This window comes from Zalophus californianus, chromosome 6, assembly GCF_009762305.2.
Source record: "Zalophus californianus isolate mZalCal1 chromosome 6, mZalCal1.pri.v2, whole genome shotgun sequence".
Taxonomy (NCBI): Eukaryota; Metazoa; Chordata; class Mammalia; order Carnivora; family Otariidae; genus Zalophus; species Zalophus californianus.
The window spans coordinates 137,436,037-137,458,106 of NC_045600.1; the positions used below are offsets into that span (position 1 = coordinate 137,436,037).

Consider the following 22,070-nt stretch of genomic DNA (forward strand, 5'->3'; position numbering starts at 1 on the left):
AGGTGGGTATCTTTAATTTATAGCCAGTTGATCAGTTGGCCCTGAACAACGTGAGCACTGACACCCCACGCAGTCAAAAATCCTTGTATAACTTTGGTCTCCCCCCAGACTTAACTAATAAATAGCCTATGGTTGACTGGAAGCCTTCCTGATGACATAAACTGTCGATTAACACGTATTCTGTGTGTTACACGTATGATGTGCTGCATTAAAGTGAGGTAGAGAAAATTCGATTAAAATAATAAGAGGAAAATACATTTATAGCACGTTACCCATGTACGGGGACGTGTGCAACTCAAACTCGTGTTGTTCAAGGGCTAGCTGTAGAGCTAACAACCTGGACTTTAAGGCTGGAGTCTGAAGCCTGGGGCAGTGTTGTAGGACTGAACCCCTAGCCTGTGGAATCTGATGCTGTCGCCGAGTAGATAGTGTCTGAATTGAGTTCAGTCGTAGGACCCACAGCCGGCCTCCAGAGCATGGTTTTTGGTGTAGGGACCCCCACGTGCAAGCAAACACACATGGGAGTATGTACCAGAATCAAAGACCAGCAAACTCCCCAGAATGATGGCTCTGTTGCTCCTTGGTTTGTGTTCCCAGATCTGGGGAGACTCTGGAGGGTCAGGGAGCACTGACATTGTGCACATGTATGGATGACATTTGCTGGAGGGTGGCACTCACCTGATGGGAGACATTAGCCGAGTACCTGCTGAGACTGCCCTCCTTAAGCCAAAGTGCCCAGTGGAGATGTCAGAGCAAAGCCAAATCTTTTTCCTGGGGACGTGTAGATATCAAGTCCGTAAGGATCCCCAGATGTCTCATCACACCTGGAATAGGAGTTAAAGAGTTAACTTTTGCTATTTTAGGCTCATTATGGATTTTTAAAAAGATTTTATTTATTTGAGAGAGAACCCTCGAGCAGTGGGGGAGAGGCAGAGGGAGAAGCAGACTCCTGGCTGAGCGGGGAACCCAACCCGGGGCTCGATCCCAGTACCCTGGGATCATGACCTGAGCTGAAGGTAGACAACCAACTGAGCCACCCAGGTGCCCCTTGCTCATTATGGATTTTTTTATTTTTTGCATTGATTTTGATTTGTAAAAAATATAGCATTAAAATATCATTTATCTTGATTACTGCATTTTAAAACCAAAATTTTGCACCCAAGCTAGTGCCTCACTTGCCTCATCCTAGTGCTGGTCCTGGCTGGGGAGTTGAAGTGTGAGTTCCTGGAAGGTGTTAAGCCCAGGGTTGGAGAAAGTGTAAGCACCACCCTGCCTTGGGGTGTGGTATTGGACTTCATGGCTCCTTTATGGTTCAGTTTGGTTGCATTCTGAAAAACACTGCACACTTTCCCTGGAACAGCCCCTGTTCCAGGTGCTGGGAATACAGATATGCACAAACTTTGGTCCTTTCTCTAAAGATTAATACAGAGTGGGGGTAGGGTGGGAAGCCAGTACCAATGGGTGCATGCGCTGTCAGAGGTAGCCCAGAATGATGTGGGGAACAGAGAGACCCCAGACCCAGCTTGCAGGGGGTGGGGGTTGGAATCCTATGGGAGCCTTTGGTATACTTGAAGGATGAGCTGGCATTGACCAAGCTTCAGGAAGAGGGAACAGTGTGATAACGGGTACAGAGGCAAGAACCTACGTGGTTGAGCAGGAAATAAGTAGTTCAACGTTGTTGAAGCATGTACTTTGGGCAGGGGTGTAGTAATGAATGAGAAAGCTGGAGAGGTGGGTGGGACAGGACCATGAGGAGCTTTGGAAACCCTATTAAGGAGCTCTGACTTTATCCTACATGTAAGGGGGAGTTATTGAGATCTTTGAAGCAGATGGGGAACGTGAGACTTACTAATGTGAAGATTAAAGCTTTGCCTTAAGTAACCTACCTAAAATAATAGCATATAGGGTTCCTTTTTCTCCACATTCTTGCCAACATTTGTGATCTCTGGTCTTTTTGATAAAAGCCATTGTTGTAGGTCTGAGGTGATCTCTCACTGTGTTTTGATTTGTATTTTCCTGATGATGAGTGATGGTGAGCATCTTTTCCTGTATGTATTGGCCATCTGAATGTCTTCTTTGGAAAAATGTCTATTCAGGCCTTTTGCCCATTTTAATATTGGATTATATGTTTTTCTGCTATGGAGCTGTACTACTTTTTTTGTATATATTTTGGATATCAGTCCCTTATCAGATATTTGCTTTGTGAATATTTTCTCCCATGTTGCCTTTTCAACTTATTGTTTCCTTTGCTGTGCAGAAGCTCTTTCTTTATTGCAGTCCCAATTGTTTATTTTAGGTTTTGTTCTGGTGTCTTACCCAAGAAATCATCACCAAAACCCATGTCAGGGATTTTTTTCCCCCTGTGGTTTTTTTTCCTAGGAGTTTTGTGGGTTCAGGACTTAGATTTGAATCTTTGATCCATTTCAAATTAATTTTCTTGAGTAGTATAAGATAGTACTCCTAGGTATATATAGAAAAGAATTGAAATCAGACTCTTGGAGAGATATGTGTACACCCATGTTCCCTGCAGCATGCTTAACAATAGCCAAGACATGGAAGCAACCAAAGTGTCCATCAACAGATGAATGGATAACGATAGTAATCTTTAGAGAAGGGACAAAGTTTTGTGTATATCTGTGTTCCTAGCACCTGCAACAAAGATTGTTCTAGGGAAAGTGTGCAATGCATGTTTTTCAGAATGCTACCAAACTGAACCATAAAAGAGCCGTGAAGTCCAATACACACACACACACACACACACACACACACACACACACACACACACACGAATATTATTCAGCCATGAGAAAGGGAGTCCTGCCATTTGCAACAACATGGATGGACCTTGAGGGCATCCTGCTACGTGTGGTAAGTCAAACAGAGGAAGACAAATACTGTAGGATATCACTTCTGTGTGCAATGTAAGAAAGCTGAACTTGTAAAACAGAGAGTAGAATGGTGATTACCAGGGCCTGGGAGTGATGAGATTTTGTACTATCTTAGGTTTCTCTTGAGAAAATAAGAATTCATCCTTACTACTCGGGGACGTCTTTCCCTCAGAACAGTTTTCGTGGATTTCTGTTTCCGTTCTCTGCCCTGTTTTTCAAATGAATCTAAGCCTGCCCTCCTAACTGACAACTGCATGGGCTTGACCCGCAAAGCCCCTTCTCACTTGGCTATCTCTGCATAAAGTATTGATGCTTCATTTTTTTTTCATTAATTTTTTTTTTTTTTTGTTTAAGAAACACATTCTTCTTTTTTAAAAATTTTAATTCCGGTATAGTTAACATGCAGTGTTATGTTAGTTTCAGGGGCACACTATAGGGATTCAACAGTTCTGTGCACTACTCAGTGCTCATCACGCTAAGTGTGCTCTTCATCCCCATCCCGTTTCCTCCATCCTCCCACCCACCTCCCTTCCGGTCGCCGTCAGTTTGTTCTCTTATCATCGAAAGTCCGTTTTTTGGTTGGTCTCTTTTTTCCCCTTTGTTCGTTTGTTTTGTTTCTTAAATTCCACATATGAGTGATATCCGTTGCTTATTCTTTTGCCCATTGTGCTGATGTTACTACGAAACGGGTCCCCCAAAAGGGGTCCTGAAGGCTAAATACGGAGGCAGAGCCCCTTGGGACCCTTGTCTCCTTGGGTCCCCTCATGGCCACCATTTATGAGACTGACGCGCTACCTGCTGCGCTAACGAGGCACCGTCATGGCCACCATTTAAGGAACACCCCGTCAACTGTTTCTCACAGCTGGAGACCTTTCTCAGCAGAAGGGAACACACCCTGCCATGTCCCTGACACACCGCCTCTCTCCTTGTGCTTTCCTTTGTAAAGATGGCTGCCTGTGTTTTCATTGCAGAGCTCCTCAGACAAGGAGTCCATCCTGACCATCCTCCAGGTTCTCGGAGATCTGCTTTCTGTTGGTGAGTAGGAGGAAGTAGGGGCGGGTGGCTGTGTCTCCTGGAATCTGGTGGGGCTGGGGGTGGCGGTGGGGGTGATCCAGTTCAAGTTTTCTCTCAGAGACAGAATCAGCAGCCCATCATTTTCACTGAGGTTCATAAGACCCCAGAGTAAAGTGGGCTGGTTGTACCTCAGACTTAGTCGGGTTTCTTTAGTCTTGTCACCCACCCTACGGTGACCCAAACTTAAGAGGAAATTCAGCTCTGGGTGGTTAGTCTATAATATCTCATCTGTGGTTAACCCAAGGTCCTCCAGGCGTCTGTGGCTGTCCTTGGAGCGAGCTAGCCCTCATGACTCTACCCCTCCACTTCTACTCCCCTCCGTTGGCCCATTTAGAGAGCCGGGTATTGGCAACTTCCTAACATATGTGACGTGCAGATGGGAATATGAGGCACGAGCTCGACTTAGCGGTGTGGTAAGCTATTAAGTCTTCAGAGAAAAGATGACAGAATTCACTACGCTGGAATCAACTGGTTTACTGGAGCATGCCTCTGCTACCTCACTTCAGTGTGAGGGTTCTAGAAAATAGACCTTCTTGGACATTTCAGCATTCACTCCGTTTTCGTTTCTACTTATGCCAGCCACATTGCATTAGGAAGAAATATTTACACCAGACGACACCAAAGGGAATGTCACTCTGAAGCCGAGATGCCTCCCATTTCAGTTCCAGGAGGGCGGGTCCGGTCCTAGTAAGGTTTTCCCATTGGCTGTACTGCCCTCCCGTGGCAGGGTGACTTCCCTGCAGGCTTCTGAGTGTGGTACCCTGTGGAGGCGAAGCCTCTTGTCTTCTGGGATGGTGCCTCCTTCACTTTGTCCAGAGGTGCCTGGAACTCTTGGAATGAAACCTTGGAGTTGTCCTTCTGATATAGGTGCTGATTATTGCTCTCGTAGTAGAGGATGCTACTTTTCAGTGGGATGAAACGCCAGAGGGTCTTCTTTGCTGATAATGTCCCACCCTGTCGGCCACCTTGTTAGATCAACCATGTGCAGTGTGTGGACAATCACTGGGGTCCCCTTCCAAGTTGAAATGTAATCACTGCTTTTGAGCTTGTCCTGGGGCGAGGTGGGGGAGGTCCCTGTTCACAACTATTCTTAGGTAGAAAGACCAATATACCTGATCCTAGCTCCAGGCCCTTTTCAAAACTCCTGACATGGAAGATTGGATGTCTGTTTCTTAAAGAAGCACTGTAGCTATTTCCATATATTCCTCTTGTTGGTTACTGGAGGCCAGCACCATAAAACTGTTATATCATCAATTAAATTATTCCAGACAAACTATCATCCCAATCCCGGTTACAGAGGATTCAAGCCTACACCAGAGGGATACTGATATTCCCTCTTCTATTAAGGATATGATTCTAGCTAAGCCTATATTCTTACTATATTCATGTTTATGTACATATGTGCACCAGGACTCCACAGGTTCTCAGGGAAAGTGGATTCCATTTATTACAGCTGCTGCAGGTGAACACACCTAGGTTCTTAAATACTCCGTTATTTCTCCATTTCTCACCCCCACCCCAATCCCTTATCTAAAAGCACAGATTTATACAAGTTCCTTCAGAAACCCCACAATTTTGGTTTCTGGGGCAAATGAACTGCTCCTTGCTCTGTCCCTGTGGGGGTCTGCTTTCTGTGCTAAGGAAATGAAGGTGATTATTCGGGGCCTCGCTCTCCTCTGCTTTCTCCCTTAGGCACCGACCGAAGGATTCGCTACATGATCAGTAAGGGGGGCAGCGAGGCCCTTCTGCAGACCCTGGTGGACACAGCCAGGACAGCTTCTCCAGACTATGACGTCCTCCTGCCCCTCTTCCGACTGCTGGCCAAAGTTGGCCTACGAGGTACCCACACGCCCCACCCCCGCCCCGGATCTACAGGTGGCTGAAAAGGCACTTGCGGGGTTGTTATCATGAGAGCAGTTTGGGAAACTCTTGTGGGGATGTGCAGGGAGGTCCTAGACTCTTCGGCGGTGGTGCCAGGACCAGCCCCACAGGAGAGGTCATTTTGTTGTCCCGGACGTCAGCAAGTCCAAGGTGCTGTGCTAGGGTGGGGCCCTGAGCAGGCGTGGGCTGCATGGGGCATGGAGCAGATGGGGGACAGAGGGGAGGTGCTCCCAGGCAGTTTTCAATCACTCTAACAATAAACAGAACATTTCTATGAACAGAATCTTAAATGGAAGCTCATTATATAACTGCATGAGTTTCCTGGGGCTGCTATAACGAATTATCGCAAACTGGGTGGCTCCACACAACAGAAATGTATTCTCTTACGGTTCTGGAGGCCAGAAAGTCTGAAACGAGTATGTCGGCAGGATTGGTTCCTTCTGGAGGCTCTGAGGGAGAATCTGTTCCACGCCTCTCTGCTAACTTCTGTGTTTCCAGCCGTCCTTGGCGTTTCTTGGCTTGTAGACACGTCACTTCCATTTCTATCTGCGTCTTCACATGGTGTTCTACTCTGTGTCCTTCTGTGTGTCCTCTCCTTCTTACAAGCACATTGGTCACTGGATTTAGGGCCCACGCAAATCTGTGTGACCTCACCTTAAATAATTAAATCTGCAAAGACCCCATTTCCAAACAAGATAACATTCTGAGGTTCCAGGTGGACATGAATTTTGGGGGTGGGGCAAATTTTCAGCCTATTACTGTAAGCCACATGGAAGCAGAGCTTCCCTAGTAGAAGGGAAGATGGGAGCCTAGAACTCCTTCTACTTATGCTCCATACCCATTTCTTTTTGCTCAGAGAAGACCCTGAAACACCTCCCTAAAACCTTAGAACTTCTTGGTGCGCAGTTTAAAAAGCCTGCACGCTCAGGATGCATGCAACCCTTGCAAACTAGTCATAACAGTCAAGATCCAGTTGTGGGAGGTCTTATATAAGTCATAGTGGGGGTGCTCAGGTGCTGCAGAAGGTGGACCTGTGTTGTCCAGTGCAGGCAGCGGCAGCCACAGGGGAGCAGGGGCTCAGGGGCACTCTGACCTTGCATTGTCTGGATCTCTGCTTTGAGTCCATTCAGTACTCCACAAGTCATGACCAAGACCCAGGCATCAGTCAGCACCCGTGTGAGTGTATTCTCGACAAAACCAATACAATCCATTCATTGAATATGCAACCAGGGATTTACTACATGTCTCCTGGGGCTGGGCACAACGCTAGGCATTGGGAACACTGGTGACCAAGGCAGATAAGGGGCCCACTCTCATGGAACTTACATTCAAGTGGGGAAGGGCAGAAAGTGAATAATTTACTAGGCAATAGCAGAGTATGGTAATTAGCTAGTAGCTGTGAGGGAAAAAAAAAAAAAGGGTGATGTTCCTCCAAGATGGTGTGGTCAGGGAGAGGTGACATGTGAGCCAACACCTGAAGGGTTGTACCCTGGTAGTAAATAGTATGAACTGGGAAGTCAAATCTGAGTTTCAGGCCTGGCCCTGACACTAATTAGCTGTGCGCCCTAGGGCAAGTTATTTACCCTTTCTGAGCCACTGGTCCCTCATCTACAAAATGAAGGTATCAGTCCTTAATTCTAAGGTTGCTGTAAGGATTAAGTGAGGTTGTATGACACCTGCTTAGCATGTGGGGACTGACAAACTAGAGTCATGTAGGTTTCATAGAAGAGAGAGAGATGCAGGCTGGATCAGGGCCCTGATTCCCAAGCTCTGGACCTGGATAGTACTACTGACATTATTATATCACCGCAGCTTCTGCCATCACCAGATTGTAGCCCTCACCACTGCCGTGCAGGCTGCCGGGGGCTGACCCAAACAGGACGGAAATGAGGTTGGCAGCTCAGGAATGGAGCCCGATAGATGCCTCTGTTCTGGTGACGGGATCTGGTCATATTAGTTTGGTTGCCATCTCTTTGTTGGTGTCCTTTGGTCTAGAGGTGGATATTGGTAAACCAGGTTTAGGATTTTGTCTCTCTTTTACTCATTTCTACCTGCAGTGAGTCTGATAGCAATTCAGGAAAATTACAGATAGAATTTTGCTCTTAAATATGTTCGAGTGCATTTCTTTGAAAAGAGACATTTTCCTGTATAATCCTGATACCACGATTACAAATCTGACAAAATTAACAATACATGTGTAATTTATACTCATTTCAATTTCTCCACATGTTTCCCAATGGGGCAATTACAGACATGTTCAAAGGAGGATCCAATCAAGTTCCACACATTGCATTTGGATGTTATGTACCTTAAGTATCCTACATTCCAGAACTATCTGAAAGGAAGAAATTTACACCCTTCTAAGCTGTAGTTCACGCTTGAGGACAGCCAGAATCATGCTTACCTATGTGTGTGAGTCCTACAATCCACAAGGCCTCATGTAAATATTGCTTGAGGAATGAACGGACCCTATGTATACCCTGCCTTAGCTCTTCTGGGCCATCTGGTTCCAATGGGGATGTACTTAGTAGCATTTCCCGGTAGATTGGAAAAGTCACATTGGCTATGATAATTCTCTTGCCTGTTCCATCTTTGCCTTCCTGTGCCCCATGCATTGTACAGCCTTCAGAATTAATGTGAAACACAACGAAGATGGATTGATTTATATTTCTAGATAAAAAGTTTGGACAGAAGGCACTGGAGTTGGAAGCACTCGATGTGATATTGATTCTGTCCAGGAAAAACCTGTCCCACAGCCAGAACCTCCTTCACTGTCTTTGGGCTCTGCGTGTGTTCGCCTCTAGTGGTAAGTGACTCAAATTGTGGCTCTCTGGGGTGGCTTCCAGACCTGGGCCGGGACACCTAGAAACCATTTAGGGGCTGGAGTTGGAAGGAGGGTCTGGGTGGAGGATATATGTTGTCCCAACAAGACAAATAAGTCACAAGGAGCCTCACGTTTTATTTTTTTTATTTATTTTTTTAAAATGTTTTATTTATTTATTCATGAGAATCAGAGCAAGAGAGAGAGAGAGAGAGAGGCAGAGGGAGAAGCAGGCTCTCTGCCTAGCAGAGAGCCTGACGCAGGACTCAATCCCAGGACCCTGGGATCATGACCTGAGCCGAAGGCAGACGCTTAACCATCTGAGCCACCCAGGCGCCCGAGCCTCACGTTTTAGAGGTTGTAGAGGTGAAAAGTTCTTTCTTTGTCTCTTCCTCTTCCAGGTAGAACTCTTGAGCTCATTCCTAAAGTTAGATGTCAGTCTTGTTTTCCCTTGGGAAGCACACATTATAGTATTCTAGGCCTCTCTACTAGTACTACAGGGTGAAAAAAGACCCATGGCAGGAGAGAGCCTAGGGCTTTATTTATACCTTATCATATTCAAGGCATAGGGCAATGTCAAGAACGACCCTCACATCGCAGATCTCCCTACTATGTCCCCTAAGTTGCCTGTTGATCACAGCATCCTTTACTAAAACATCTTTACCTTGTTTTATCTCTCAGTGCTTCTCAACGTAGTCCTTCGGGTAACTAGATGCATCGTAGCGCATGGGTTCATACTTATTTGCTGTCTCCTGATTTGGATTATTTCAGATTATCATAATAATCCTATATCTACCTTTACCATTTTATAGCCAAGAAGAGGAAAATGAAGCTTGGAAGAGAGAAACAATTACTTGAGTTTATACAGACAAGTTTGGGGGCTGAGTTTCTAACTCCAAAACTCATGTTTACTCTCCATATGGGGACACTTGGTATGAACAGAGTAGATTCTGTACCTCCCATCTCACTTAGAATGGGGACAGACTTTATTTCTCTTTTCTGAGCCCCTCTCCTGCACAATGAAAGTGATGTAATGCTCTCTAGAGGAAAGAACATGGCTTAGAACCAGGAAGACCTGTGTTTGACTTTGATTTCATTCCTTGGGAGTCCTATGGCATGGGCACTTAACCTGTTTACCTCAGTTTCTTCCTTTGTAAAATTATAGTGGTAAGAGCTCCTAGACTTGGTAGATGGGGTAAGTGAGATGATGTTCATGGGTATGTCTGTCACAATGTAGTTGCTCAATTAGTTTTCCTTCCCTGCTCTACTCTTTTCCCTTAGTCCTTTGAAATAATGGGAAAAACACACCTAAGAGGAATGAGGAGGTGACTTTTCCCCATAACTATCCTCAGAACTACTAAGATAGTTAGTGGGGTCCCATTTCATTCGTTAATTCCATTAATAACCATGGAGGACCCATAAACAAAATATTTTCAGGAAAAAACAAGATAGGTCCTTGACTCCCATGTTCACGGACAGAACCTCCTCCCACACTCATATATGTTGACCAGAAAATCAGAGAAAGTTTGGGAGAGGCTGAAAAGATCTGTACAAACCCATCTTTAATTAAGGAAAACCCAAGTGAGGAGCTGTGGCTTTGTGTAAAGGACAACTGTCATTAATGAGCAGCCGGAGGGTAGCCACCCCCACTTGGAGCTTGCCAGCAGCAGAAGATTCGAAGTATCTCATTTTAGTTTCCTAAAGAACAATTAGGCTGAATAACTTACCTTTCTTATTATATATATTGGTTATAGAGATCTTGAAGAATTCCTTTTAGCAAGGAGCTCTAAAAAATGTTGGGAGCTGCCTGCAGGTATGAGGAGGTGGCCATTTGTCTCATATTCTAAGACTACATTTATTGTCCCAATGAGTTGTTCCCTAAAGGTTATTTTAGAATTTATACTATCACTATACATTGACTTCACTGATGAGAAGCAAGCAGAGTTCACAAAGTCTGTGGATTGGTTGCTGTCTCTTTGGTGAATTGTTAGCGACTGTTGAATGTTCCAGAAAGCTTTCTAAACAGCTCCTATCTGCGGAAGGAGTTGGCTGGAGCCATAGTGGGGCTGCCACAGCCAATGAACCCTTCAGCAGCTCTCTACCGGCCAATGGGGATGTTGATGGAGCTGCCAGAGGTCTGACCTTGGGCAGGGAGCCGGTAAGGGGTGTGTGTGTGTGTGTGTGTGTGTGTGTGTGTGTGTGTGTGTGTGTGTGTGTGTGTGTGTGTGTGTGTGTGTGTGTGTGTGTGTGTGTGTGTGTGTGTGTGTGTGTGTGTGTGTGTGTGTGTGTGTGTGTGTGTGTGTGTGTGTGTGTGTGTGTGTGTGTGTGTGTGTGTGTGTGTGTGTGTAGGGGTGGTTCTTATTGTTCCCATCTTTCAATTCCGAGTCTAAAGTCTTCCGTGTTAGAATCTGTGCTCCTAAAACTGTTTTGTCCCTAATGCTACTTAATACTAGAATTTTGCTGAATGATTTGCCAAGAGATTGCTCCAGCATGTTTTTCCAGGTTAGAAATAGAGGACTGAGTTAGTAGCCATGAGAGTGGAAGATTGATGGGAGGACTAAGATGCCAAATCTTTGAATTTTGATCCAGGCAGTTACTGCCTGTACCAGCCTCAGGAGGGCCCTATGCAGAGAGGATGTTCCAGGAACACGCAGTCTCTGTAATCACTAAGACGTCGGCCTCAGTCTCTCTCTGGTGGACTGTACTGGGATGAACTATATTAGAGCCCCCAGATATCCATCTATCCTTCTTTCCCGAGGCTTGGAGCAAGCCAGGAGAAGCCTCCCTTGTTTCTCTCTCTTTGTTTCTCCATGACCCCCTTGCTCCCACTCATATTTCCTGGAACAAGGCTGGCCCAAAGCACAAGGCATTGCTAGGCCTCGATTTCAGCACCCCCCCCCCCCCGCCACCCAGTTACGGTGGAGGAAGGAGACAAGAGAGTCCCACGATGGAAAATCCCTTCTTTCCTTCTTTCCCTGAAACTTCTGCCCCCTGCCAGACTGATTCCGTTTTGTCTCTTGAAGGCTCCCCTTAGTTTTTTGACACGACCAGAGCTCTTCCTAAAGTGAGCTGAGCGGAGTGAGGAACTGGGGATGCTGCAGAGAAGCCAGGACATCATTAGAGATGAACGTGACGTCCAGAAGTTTTGGGTCCAAAATTTGTATTTGAAGCCGCTGGGCTGACCCGATACCCTTATCAGTTATTTTCTGTCATTCAGATCTATGGCTCTTTTCTTTTTCTTTTTTTTTTTTTAATAACCATCCAGTTGGGCAAAAAAGGCAAAAATTTCCCAGGCTAGTGACCTCTGAGGAGGAAGAATTAATTCTTCCCTGATGTGCTAGTAGATGGGGGCACAGTAAGTCTGAGACTCAGTCATGGGAGATCCAACTACGAAAGCTGTCAGGGAACTTGGAACCAGGGTGCAGAAGAAAGGGGGCTGCCTTCTTTATTAGCTTGCCCCTAAAAGTTTTAAAGGAGTCAGTCCAAGTTGGATTGAACCTTAACCCATCCACCCATGACCTTTCTTCATTGTGAAGTCTCTCAATGGCAGAATGAGTCTAAGGAACTGTCTTGTAAGATACTGGCAGTGTATGTGTGTGTGTGTATGCCCTTGTGTGTGCCTGAGTGTACGTGTGCGTGTATGTATGTATCATGGGGGAAGTTGATGGTGGCTGAAAGCACTTGAATTGAAACTTAAAGATCTACTTTCAGAAAAATCTGCTTGGCATTTGCTTTGACTGTTCTGAGTAAGAATACAATGAAGAAGTACATTGGGCCATCAGGAATGAAAAACATAATTTCATGGCTTGGGCCCCCTTTGAGAAGATCGTATGAAAAGAGAATGTATGCTTTACAGGTGATCTTTGCTTCCAAGCCAAGGATGCAAAGACCACAGAGTTTCACTGCTTTTGAGTGGCCCTTGGCAAGGAAGGTGATGGAGCTCCCCTGTCTTTTAGGCCTACTCTGTAATGCTGAAAAGAATTCTTGGTTCAGATGGTCTAATAACTACTGTGATTTGGTCTTTCTCAGTCACCACGGGGGCCATGCTGGGAATTAATGGAGCAATGGAACTGCTTTTCAAGGTCATCACCCCTTATACCCAGAAGCGCACCCGAGTAATCAGGTAGGGGCACTTTTGTAGTGCTTTTCCCCTCTTTGTAATAGATGCAGAAATGGAGAAGGCCTCATGGGTATTTTCATGGTGCTTCCAGTTGAGGTGAGTGATGACTACCCTCTTGTAGATATGGTGCAATAACTATCCTGCTTCAACGGGCATCCCTCCCCACCCATGCATCATTTCCTCTAATCCTCATGATGACCCTGAAGGGGTATATTATTATCCTCATTTTCAGATGAGGAAACCATGGGGAGAGAGCCTTATCTAAAGGTCACAATGCTAAGAAATGGCAGAGTCTGGATTTGAACCCAGATCTTTCTGACTTAAAAGCCCATGTTTTTTTTGCCTGGATCCTTCAGGTATCCCTCTTACTCATAGAAACTCTACATAGTTTGTGTAGCCCCTAAAAAAGACAGTCTAGAAATGACAGGCGGAGGTGATGCTCCTCAGGGCATCTCTAGAGTCGGCCACTTAAATTTCTGATACGAGATCCGGGCCTTAGCGTAGCCCATCATGGGTGCGTGTTGGTTTTGAGATGTACTTTTATGATTGGAAAATGAAACTCAGCCCACTCACTCCTGCTTGCTGGAGTGGCGTGAATCACAAACTTAAAAAGGGAGAGATGGTTAGACATGAGCTATTCGGAACCATTAAGATCCATCATTTATGGAAGTGACTCAGCAAGGACCTTGAAAGAATATTAGAAAGAATTCAGCCAATTTCTGAGATATATGGGGTCGTTTGGCAAAGTAGCATTTCCATGCCCAGCCATGAGATTTTTCTGCATCTCAGCATCCATCTTAGGCTCTTGTTCCACCTGACTATTTTTCTCTTGGGTCACCACTGTAATGCCATTCTCATCCATCCTCACCTGTGGCTCTCCACACCAGCATTTCCCAGAGTGAAATACATTTTGTTTCAGTAAAAAAATGTCCTCATCAAATATATCGAGAAGTACGGGATTAGACCAAGTTATGCAGAGTCCTTTACAGTGAGACTTGCCCTAGCCTTTGTGAAGCCCGAACATATCCAGAATAGCCAGGATGGGTCCATAGTACACCCTGTCCTAGACCCGATTTGGCCAGGGAATGGGTCTTGTTTGAAGACCACCATTTTGGGAGGAGTCAGTGTCCTATGTGCCTCACTTTAGAAACATCTGGAGAGCAAGTGTTCTGCCAAGTGGAAGTCAATTCAATTTTACCAAGGGATCCTCAGCGAGTAATACAGAACTTCAGAATCACCAGCTCAGGGACCAAAAAAGATGAGCTTTCCTGTTTTTTTCTGTAATTGTACATTAGTTCCTCTTAAACTTCCATTTACGTCCATTTGGATATGTGTGATTTAGGTACGTGTGATGTTTCTCGTGCTGTGTGGGCCTTTGCTCGTGACATCTACGGTCTCAACATGTCCTTTGGTCACCAGTCTGTGAACTTTTATCTTTTTCCTCTCTCGACAAGACCGCCTCTAATCTGGCGGTGTTTCCATTCATCCATTTGGCAGCTCAGGAGTATGTGGTTGCCTCCCTGACACTGTGTGAAAATCGGTGTGATGTCTGCCGGGCCGATCCACATAGGAGTCTCACCCACTTATCTCTTCTTGCCATGCGGTGCCATGCTGTTTGGAAGGCTTCCTGGAGAACCTTGGCACTAGACTTCTCCCTTCTGGGCCACTGATAGCTTTTATTGTCTTCCTTGTTCAGGCCAAGCCTGAGCAGGGTAAGCAACAAGGCACAGAAGTCCCTTCTTCAGAGACTCACATCAGGTTGCTATGTCTCTTGCTCTTCTGCTGCAAAGCGAGTGGAATTCAGGCACAGATCTGACCAGGGTGCCGTGGGAAAAACCACGGATTCATGGCAGGGCGGGAATGTTTGAAATGACAAAAGGAACCTTTCGGGGACCTCAGGCTGATATCTGCATTTCTGGTCTTTTCTATAAAATGTGGGCAAGGTGGTTTCCCCTTCTTGAGCCCAATGCCCATCTAAAACCAATCCTCCACAGAGAAGGAGTTTCTTTACCAACCACTACCATGTGGTCATCATGGCCACAGCCTTCCTGCTGTGCCCAGCCCTGTCCTGAGCTCTTCGCAGGCATTTATCCCATCTGATTCTTTCCTCTTCTCTGCGAGGCAGGTGCTCTTACTGTCCCCAGTTTTATAGGGGACAAAATGGGAGCTGAAAGAAGTAAGTGATTTGCTGGGATTTAAGTGGAAAAGCTGGGACTTAAACCCTGTCTGATACATGAGCTTTAGCTCTTAAAGCACCCCTGGAGTGTCTTAGACGGTTTGTTTCCAGCATTTTGTTTCTAAACCACCATATGTAAGATAATCATAAGCACCTAAAGTTCGTTTAAATTTTTGTTGCCGTCTAAATGGCTCATACTCGTGGAACGATTTGCTTAATAATAGGGGAGTCTTTCCCCTCAATAGAATGGCTATTTCCTCTCAAAGGCTAAATGATTATCTGCTCCCTCCCTGTTTGGATTCTTTCCCATAGCTGCCTTATTTTCTATCTTACTCCCAGCCCCCCGCCGCCCCCAAATGCCAGGTAAGGACAAAGACACTGAAATCTGAAGACTAACATTGTAGCCCTCTTTCTAGTAGCTTCTATGGTGACTCATTTAACTATTCTTCAGCAAACTTTCACAATTCCTCGAAGTGTGAATGTCAAGTCCTACCTCCTGGGTTTGTGGTGGGCATTAAGAAATAATGTATAAAAATCTCATGAGCTTTGATGTGCCATAATACTGTTAACCATTAATACAAATACCACTGGATACTTGGCTGGCTGCTTCAGATCAGACAGCAGAGCCAGAGGAGAGCGTGCAGATGGGACGTTTCTGCCACTACTCACCTCTGCCATGAACTCCCGTCCCCCCAAATAGTAACTCAGATGTACCCAATGAGTTCTGTTCAACTCCACCTGGATGCCAGAATCTGGGTTTGAAGGGGTCTTCCAGGAAGGGGATGAAGTACCACATCAAAGGATGTGAATAGCCCTACTGAGTGTCATCCTCCAAGTGCTAGCAAGCTAGGGGCGAGATGTTCTTGGATGCCTTTGTGGGAGCAGATGCCCGGGGCTGTCACTTTGACTCCTCCCTGCCCTGCCCGACTTCTCCAGCACAAACCTAAAATTAGCGGTGCAGCTGTCCTTCAGTGAAGCCCTGTCTCCAGATAGTACTCAGGGCGAGATTTATGACGGAAGCACTAACCACACACCTTCTAGGGAGAAGGGGTGTGCAGAGCAGTGCTCCTAGCCCTCTGTGGCCCTGTGCCCATTCTCCCTCCCAGGGGAGGCGGCTATTCCTGGCCTGGCCTTCCTCCCTTCCCAAATACCCACCATGCTGCCATGGTCCCCCTGCCATGTGTTTGTGTTGGCTTCTATCTGTTCCCTCATGACCGTCACCCCGGCCAGAGCACTGTTTGCTCCTACAGCCCTCTGCCTGGTCTTCCCTGACTTGAAATCGATGAAGCACCTGTCCCAATCTCCATTCCGTCCTTGGGTTCATCCTTTCCTCTCGCTTCCCAGCCTACTCCCCCAACATGTGGCATGTGCTGCCCTGCCCCAGCTCTCCCCTCAGAGCTTCCCCTGCCCTGTAATGGTGTTGCTGCCTTATTGAATGGTAGAGATTCTCCCCATGCTCCAGGCCCCACCTGCTGCAGCTCACCAGGCAGGAGGAATCTTCTCCCTCGGTGCTTCTCTAGCATTTTGTTCATATTTTCATAACATATACCAGATTTAACTCCATACTGTGTTGGACTGTGTGTCTTCTCTTCTTTCTAAATTATAAACTCCTTAAAGGCAGAAATCACATTATATTTACCTTGCTATTGTTCTCCATAGGGCCTATCCAAGTGCCTGGACTACGGGAGACTTTTAATTCAATTCAAAAACAATTTCTTCCTCAGGGGCGCCTGGGTGGCTCAGTCAGTTAAGCATCTGCCTTTGGCTCGGGTCATGATCCCAGGGTCTGGGGATCGAGTCCCACATCGGGCTCCCTGCTCAGCGGGAAGCCTGCGTCTCCCTCTGCCTGTCGCTCATTCTGCTTCGGCTCTCTCTCTGTCAAATAAATAAATAAATAAATAAATAAAATTTTTTAAAAAGATGTCTTCAATTAAAAAAAATGTTTTTGTGAATAACCTATCTAATGATGAATAAAAGCCAACATTTAGTGAGTGTACATTATAGTAGACACTTCATATTTATGAACCCATTCTTCCTTGATCCCACCCTGGCTCCACATGCATGGTTCCCTCATGTCTAAACATGCCTGGGACATGACATGGCAGGCCTCCAAGAACACCGTCATGTGAGGGACTGAGGTGCCTTCTGGGAAAGAACTCATTCTAGGAGAGTGAGAAGCAGAGTCCATCTGCTTGAAAGAGAACACAGTATCTTGACTTTTCTCTCTCTTCCTTACAGTTGTCTGGGGAACTGACCTAGTCTGGCAGAAGGGAAAGATCTGAGTTTGAGGGGACGTCAAGGGGCAGCATTCGCATTAAAACTTTGCTTAAGTTTTTGAGATAGGCTTCCAGGATTTGGTTTGTTGATTGATACAGCTGGGGCTTTAGAATTTATGGGGGAGCTTTTTATAGCAATAGGGAGGGGGGAGATGACACCGGGCCAGGGTGAGCTGGCTCTTGCTAACTTGTTCTACTGTGGACAGGTTTGTTTATCTGCACCAAAGCTGTCTTTGCGCTGTCCAGATTCACTAAGTAGGAAACTTTATTGAAGTGAAGAAGGATTGATTGTCCGTGACTGAATCATCTTGTGACCTTAGAGAAGCTTGTGTTTGTTCTAGAAGCAGATGCTTTCTGCTAGGAGCTGTGCCTCCTTTGCTCTTTCATTTCCAGAATGGACTTGAGGGTTTTGGTAATAATAATAATAATGGCCATTTTCACTGCTCATTCACTTGACCATTTCCAAAGCATGGCCACATCCCCTCTGATCCTGTTGGATTGTCACACTGTAATATTTAACCCAAGCTTTGAAGCTGAGTTAGTAGCTCCTATCAACAGTATACCACCCAGGTCTATAAACTCTGCCAGCTTGTCTTCCTACAAAAACATCAGCGTCTATCAGAAATTGGTTGGGTCTTCCAGCAGAGAACCTGGTTCCTAAACTTCATTGGATTCTCTGACCATTGTGCCACACTTTGGAAAAGAGGATTCAGGACTGTCCACAGGCTGAGTGGGTTCCTTCATCCCTCAACTGCAGTTTCTCTAGAGCTTTCCAAAGAAAACGGGAGGTCAGGAAGTGTGTCACTTGGGACCATGCTGGTCTCACTCACACACAGCCCAGCATCTCCAGTATTCCTACCCCCTCAATGTCCTCTCAGATTTTCAGCAGGGTTCTCATGCTATGATTTATACTCTTTAGGTTCAGGGGTGGGACCTGGGTTGCAGTGGGGCCATGGGGTTCGGAGGCTGTGTGTTCCACCTGTGCTCAGACACCTTGGTGACAGAAGGAGATGGATGTGTCAGTCTTCAGCAAGCCTCATAAACAAATTCTTTTGCTTACCCTCCTGTTGAAGCTCCCTGGGGTCAGAATACTGTTAGGTGATCTTCTCCCATCAAAGGCCTGATCTCAAGGCATCTCTGGCATTTGAGCTTTGCCCCAGTGCAGGATTACTGGGCATTGCTTCATTGGCAGTCCTTTATGGTGATTTCATTTTCAATTTATGAGCTATAAAAAATGTCTTGCTCCTCTTTTCCTCCCCTGCAAATCGCTGTGTTTTCCCAGAGCCAGGCCTTCTGGGCTTTCTCTAACCATCACACCATTCCACTTTATCTGACAGATGAGTGGGGACTCAACCAAAGCTAATGGGTTCCCTGAGATTATGAGCGATTGGGTGACTCAGCTACTTTGTCACCAAGACAAAGAAGCACATTTTCCTGTTTCTCAAAATAGCTTCAGAATTTCTCCCTGAGTGTTCATTTCCTCCTACCTCCCCATTAATGGCTTTGTGACTTTTGTTGCTCTCCACTCAATATAATTAGACTCTGTGGTCTCCAGGGCATGGGCTCACATTAGGGGTTCAGAAGCTGTATGCTCCAGATCACTTGGACTCAAATACCTTGGAACAGGAACAAAAAAATTCCACCCCAGCCTCACAAGTGCTGATATTGGGAGTGTGCAACGTGGTCTCAACTTACTGACAGAGTGATTAGTGCATTTGCCGCCTGACTCCAAGCCTGTAGCTGACGGTGGAATGAATAGTTTCCTACATGTATTAAGGCTTGGCAAGTAGGTTGGTTGGTTTAAATCCCTTTCAGCTTCTTGGGAAGCCAGCGATCTCCCCCTGATTAGAGCCCGTCATAGATATTCAAGTCACAGGATCTAAAGTTGGAAGGTCCTTAAGGATCTGCTGGTCCAACTCTTTCATTTTAAGATGAGGTCATTGAAACCCACAGATGTTGAACTAAGCCTTCTATCCTAGTTTCAGGACACTATTCACTTCTCTAAGATGCTCTGCTGCACAAGGCAAATTAAACATGCCCTGAAGTAGGACTTGTAACATTTATTCAGCAGTATTCTGTGGTCTGTCTTGGTGCTGGGCACAGGGCTTTGAAAACAACAGAAGGTGGACCCTGTTCTCCAGTGGCTGATGGTATAGTAACAGTAGATATGTGGTGTCGTAGCAATTTTATGACCCGGTGTTGGGCCTTTGAAATGGCTCACCTTCCTGTTGTGTGGAAATGTTCTCATAACCTCTTTATCCAGAAGTGCCCTTAGAGCTAAGCCCTGTGCCTCAGGAGGCCCTGCATGTTGGAGAGCCTTCCTTGGAATGTATAAAGTACTCCCCTGGTGCCTGAGATGGGCTTGGGTTGGCAGTGGCATCCGGGCAGGGCTCTTAGTCTCTGCTCTCTGCCCCCCTGCCACCTGAGTGAAGTGGGCCAGATACCTTGAGGAGGAGGAGCTCTGGAACACATGCATATGGGGTTGCCCTGAGATTCCATAGCCAGTCCTTGATTAAAGTAGGATGGCTGGGCAAGCAGATTACTCTTGCTATCTGGCATGGTATTTCTTCCCTAGCATAACATGAGATGGGGCAGACAGAAAATTATTGACTTGCTGATTTGGGGTGCATCAAATCCTATAGAAAGAGGCTCAGGAAAAAACAAAACAAAACAAAACCCTTCTTGGACCCTGCATGTCCTGGGATGATGCTACATGTGCCCCTTTAACGTGGTGAGGTTCTCTGTAGAAACTCCATTTCCATCTTTATCTGCTGAGGCCTCTGCTGTCTGTACCTCTCTCCATTGATTTGCCCTTGTTATTCCCCCTGGAGACTGGAGGCAGGCTGTTAGGAAATTTTGCTTTCCATAGAAGTTAATCTTCTAGCCCAGCCTGACTCAGCAAGGAGCTTTTGCAAAGAAATTTGTATCTTCCTGTAAATCATACCCTCCCCACAATAATGCAACTGCCCACAAATATGTGGGAGAGGAGATTTGAAGAACAGGGGGGAGGTACGAAAAGACCCTATCAGTAGAGCCTCTTGTGACCTTCACCCTTCACTTTGTGGAAAGTGATTATTTCTAATAGGCCATTACCAAATTCTTCAGGGATTGATTCAACACTCAGACATCGCAAATGATAAAGCACATGGCCGGTGGGGCGGGGGGAGGTGGGAAACACACTCAACTTTTCCTGTGGGGCTGTTAGTGGGTGCCGTGCCTGGAGATGTGCTTACTTAGCAGTGATAAGCCAGCTCAATTAGCTGGAAAGGAAAGGGTCAAAAGGAAGCCATTATGCAGGTGTATAGTCATGTAAAGCTAGCTGCTTTTAAGAATTTAGGCAGAGATTGCAGGATGGGAACAGATTGGAGGCTTTCTAAGTTCATTTGTAGTGCTATTTTAATATTAGAGCTCATGTGATCTTAATTACATTCAACAGAGCTAATGAGAAAAATGGCTAGAAAAAATAGATTACCACTTAAAAGAAGTGAATTATTATAAGTTAGGTTTGAATTTCTCTCAGGTGGTACATAGTAGGTATTTAATAAATGCCAGCTGAATGAATGAACACTATTAGTTTGTCTGAGTTGCCCTCTTTTAACCATTTATTCATTCAGTGAGTGTTTTGGGGCATTTGTCATCAGAGATGTGTGAGCTTTGAGATTAAAATAAATAGTCCTTGCCCTCAAGGAGCTCACAGATATATGCACACATTGGCATATAAACTAATACAATAAATACTATAGTAGCAGGGTGTTTGAAGAAGAAAGATTTTAGTCTACCCAGGAATTGGCAAAGAGGAATTCACTGAGAAGGCAGTTTTTGCTTTGAAATAGGGAGGGAGTTTCCAAGATGTTAAGATTATAAAAGTGGAACCTTCCAGATAGGGGCAGAAGCAAGTGCAAAGACAAAAAAAGGAAAAAAAAAAAAAGAGAGAGAGAAAAAACCCATGAAGAAAATGGTGGGTTCATATAAGGCTGGAGTACTTTGCATGAAAGGAAGGTCAAAGACCTCACCCAAATTAATTTGGAACACTCTAATAGACAATAAAGGAATGGGAATATATAATTCACAAAGAGGAAATAGAAAAACTGATAAGCTCATAAAAATATTCAACTTGCCAATAATCAGAAAACACAATTTAGATCAAGAGAACAATTTCATAAATCAGAGTAGCAAACGTTTTGAGAAGTGATAATGGTGAGGATTCAGTCATATGGGAACTCACATGTGCTGCTAGGAATGTAGGTTGAAAAAACCTTTATGAGAATGATGGGATGATATATATAGTGTTTTTTTTTTTTTAAGTTTCTATTCCTTAACTCAGTTTTTTAACTTCTTGAAATCTATCCAAAAGAATGATTGAAAAGGTAGATGAAGACTTTTGCACAAAAATATCAATCATAGTATTATTTATAATTGGAAATATTCTAACCAGAAAAAGTCTGATAACAGGATGATGTATAGTAGAAATGATATAGTTATACATCATAATATTATGTATTACGGCAACACACAAAAATAGATTAGGAATGATGTATGCCAGTGGTAATAGCTTATGATAAAATATTGACTAGAAAAAGTAAGGTTCAAAATTTTGTATGATCCCAGTTACACACACAATTTCTGCTTTAGGCAAATATGAAAGAACTGGGGACAGATTTATCTTCCTACCTGAAAAAAAAACAAACTACGGATAAAATATATAAAACAATGTTTTTAAAGATACTAGGCATCAGGCAATGAAGGACAGTGATCCCTGAAAGATGAACACTTGAATTACTGTAGTTAATGACAGAATTTCCAGGTTGCAGTATAGAGCAGGGGACCCCAGATA

The 22,070-nt window shown here is 45.1% G+C and overlaps 1 protein-coding gene across 1 annotated transcript in view; it reads left to right on the forward strand.

The window, feature by feature from the left end:
* Positions 1-2,838: 2,838 nt before the first annotated feature.
* Positions 2,839-22,070, forward strand: part of AGBL1 (ATP/GTP binding protein like 1) — a 724,399-nt gene continuing 705,167 nt past the window's right edge. Inside the window, exons 1-5 of the mRNA XM_035728075.1 lie at positions 2,839-2,868; positions 3,860-3,923; positions 5,655-5,801; positions 8,518-8,649; positions 12,694-12,787. Coding sequence (XP_035583968.1) covers positions 2,839-2,868; positions 3,860-3,923; positions 5,655-5,801; positions 8,518-8,649; positions 12,694-12,787 — 467 coding nt within the window. The remainder of the gene's footprint in view (positions 2,869-3,859; positions 3,924-5,654; positions 5,802-8,517; positions 8,650-12,693; positions 12,788-22,070) is intronic.